Source organism: Anarrhichthys ocellatus, unplaced genomic scaffold (genome assembly GCF_004355925.1).
Source record: "Anarrhichthys ocellatus isolate YVR2014 unplaced genomic scaffold, GSC_Weel_1.0 scaffold7040, whole genome shotgun sequence".
In the NCBI taxonomy this organism is placed as follows: Eukaryota; Metazoa; Chordata; class Actinopteri; order Perciformes; family Anarhichadidae; genus Anarrhichthys; species Anarrhichthys ocellatus.
Genome location: NW_022287014.1, coordinates 1 through 2516, shown reverse-complemented (window position 1 = coordinate 2516; position 2516 = coordinate 1). Strand labels below are relative to the sequence as shown.

At 45.6% G+C, this 2516-nt stretch overlaps 1 protein-coding gene across 1 annotated transcript; it reads left to right on the top strand.

Annotated features, from left to right (window-relative positions):
• Positions 1-146: 146 nt before the first annotated feature.
• Positions 147-2510, top strand: LOC116380394 (plexin A3-like; the record flags this gene model as incomplete). Its single annotated transcript, XM_031842318.1, has 5 exons — positions 147-295; positions 541-661; positions 1635-1771; positions 1858-2028; positions 2134-2510. Coding segments are annotated over 5 exons (702 nt in total), but the record flags the coding sequence as incomplete, so codon positions are not given.
• Positions 2511-2516: the final 6 nt, after the last annotated feature.

Sequence of the window (2516 nt, the reverse complement as noted above, 5' to 3'; positions counted from 1 at the left end):
TAAGGTAGAGAATCAAACCCACGCATCACTAAGGTAGGGAATCAAACCCACGACCTCTTGCTGCTGCTCTTCATCCTCCTTCTCTTCCTCCTCCTCCTCTTTCTGCTCCTCCTCTATTGATAACTGATATCTGCCCCCCCCCACAGATCGACCCTCTGACCGGCCCCCGTGAAGGTGGTACTCTGGTGACCATAGAAGGAGAGAACCTGGGTCTACAGGTGAAGGAGATCTCTCACGTTCAGGTGGCTGGAGTCCGCTGCAGCCCCGCCCCCTCCCAGTACATCAGCGCTGAGAGGTCTGTTGATAGGCTGTTAGTATGGACAGGTTGACTGTCTGTGTCTCTGTCTGTCTTTCTGTCTGTTTTACTCTCTGCCTGTCTGCCAGTCTGTATCTCTGACTGTCACCCTCTTTGTCTCACTGTCTCCCTCTACCTTTCTGTCTCTCTGCCTGTCTCTCTACAGGATAGTGTGTGTGACATGGCTGAAGCTCTCCTCCCTCACTCACTACCTGTCTAACTCTCTACCTGTCTCCCTGTCTCAGGATCGTGTGTGACATGGCTGAAGCTCTCCTCCCTCACTCTCCTGGAGGTCCAGTAGAACTTTGTATCGGTGTCTGCAGCTCCGAATATCGAACTCTGTCCACTCAGACGTACTCCTTCGTGGTGAGTTAGAAGATATTAATGTTCATAAAATATATGAAACATCAGACAAGACAGAGATGATGAATAGATCAATAAGAGCTTCTTATAGTTTTTAACATCAAAAAGAACTAAAGTTCCTAAAACTTCTTTAACCCTAGCCGTATTTTAGGCCTCTGCTCAAAAATTGCATACCCGTACTAAAAAGACTGTAATTCTGTAACTACAAGGTCTATTTTAATAATGTTGATGCTATAATACAGGTGACACTTGTGAGATTTGTTCAGATGTGTAAATATTGTGTATATGTTACTGGTTAAGAGTAAATGAAGATGGCACACAGCTCAAATTGAAAAGTTTCAGGTTCGCCTGGAAAAAAAGCACTGAAAGCATGATTATCTCTTTTGAATGATGCAGATGAAAGTTTAAACCTCTCCCACATCATAGCACAACATGTCAGCAGTCTCTCTGCAAATTCTGGCTCCACTCTGACAGTTATGCTCTCACTCTAGCTCTTAACGAGCCGTGCAATACACACCCATTATAAAATCTGAAACTGACCCAAAATGTTCCTGAAACTTAATCTGTGACTTCATGAAAACTGTGATGGCTATCAAAATGTCCCTTTGGCTCAATAAAGTGCAGTGTTTTGTCTACGTTTTAAACTTTGAATCATGTTTCTACGTTAATGTACGGCTAGTCAATATGGGCCCAAAGTTAAGTGATTTTTTTAGCTGTTTTTTTTAGTGTCCTTTGGCACAAAGGCAGTTTTACTGCCTTTGTGCCAAAGCACACTGACTAATAAAACATGGATTATTTAAAAAATTGAAGAACAAAAACTTTATTTAGATTTTATTGAAATGTGGAAACAAGAAGAAAGGAGTTGATCCCAATAATCAATATTTACTCAATATAACCTGTTCGCTTCCTCCCTCTCCCCCCTCTTTTCCTCCTCCTCCTCCTCCTCCTCCTCCTCTTCCTCTTCTTCCTCCTCCAGAGCCCTACCTTTACCCGAGTCCGTCCAGAACGTGGTCCGGTCTCTGGAGGAACCAGACTGACGGTGACAGGTCGTCACCTTGATGCCGGTAGCTCGGTGACGGTGTTCATCGATAAAGAGGAGTGTCTCTTCGTCAAGTCAGTGCGGACTCTCATCAGTTCATTGATTAGTTTAATGTTATTGATTCATCATCTAATCAATACTCCCTCCGCCTCTCTCCCAGACGGACCAATCGGGAAATAATCTGCATAACTCCCGCCTCCCCGTCGGGCTCTGGCCCCGCCCCCATCCGCCTGATGATTGACAGGGCCGAGGTGACGAGCTCGGAGATCAAATACGTCTTCACGGAGGACCCGACCATCTCCAGCATCGAGCCGAACTGGACCATCCTCAAGTAAACGCATGCTCCTGAGGACTGAGCACACAATCAATCAGAGTATTGATCTGTCAGCTGACTGTGTGTGTGTGTGTGTGTGTGTGTGTGTGTGTGTGAGAGCAGTGGCAGCACAGTGATAACGGTGACAGGAACCAACCTGCAGACCATCCAGGAGCCCAAAGTCAGAGCCAAGTATGGAGGAGTGGAAACCAATAACGTAAGAGACACCTGTGGGTTCCCAACATGAGGTCCGCACCCCTTCAGAGGGTCAGGGGACACACCTGAGGGGTCACAGCGAGATAAACAAACATATTTTATTCTCTTTGTTTGGAAGGTTTCTCTGAAATACGTTTATAGTTTTAAGGATCCTTTAAATCATAACGGCCGTCGCCATCTTGTTTTTGCAGGGCCAGCTGCTAATGCTACAGCTAGCTAGCCAGTTATCTAGATTGCTTAGGTTAGCATCCCCTGCTTTATGGTCTGTTTGACTCTAAATGGACCATAAT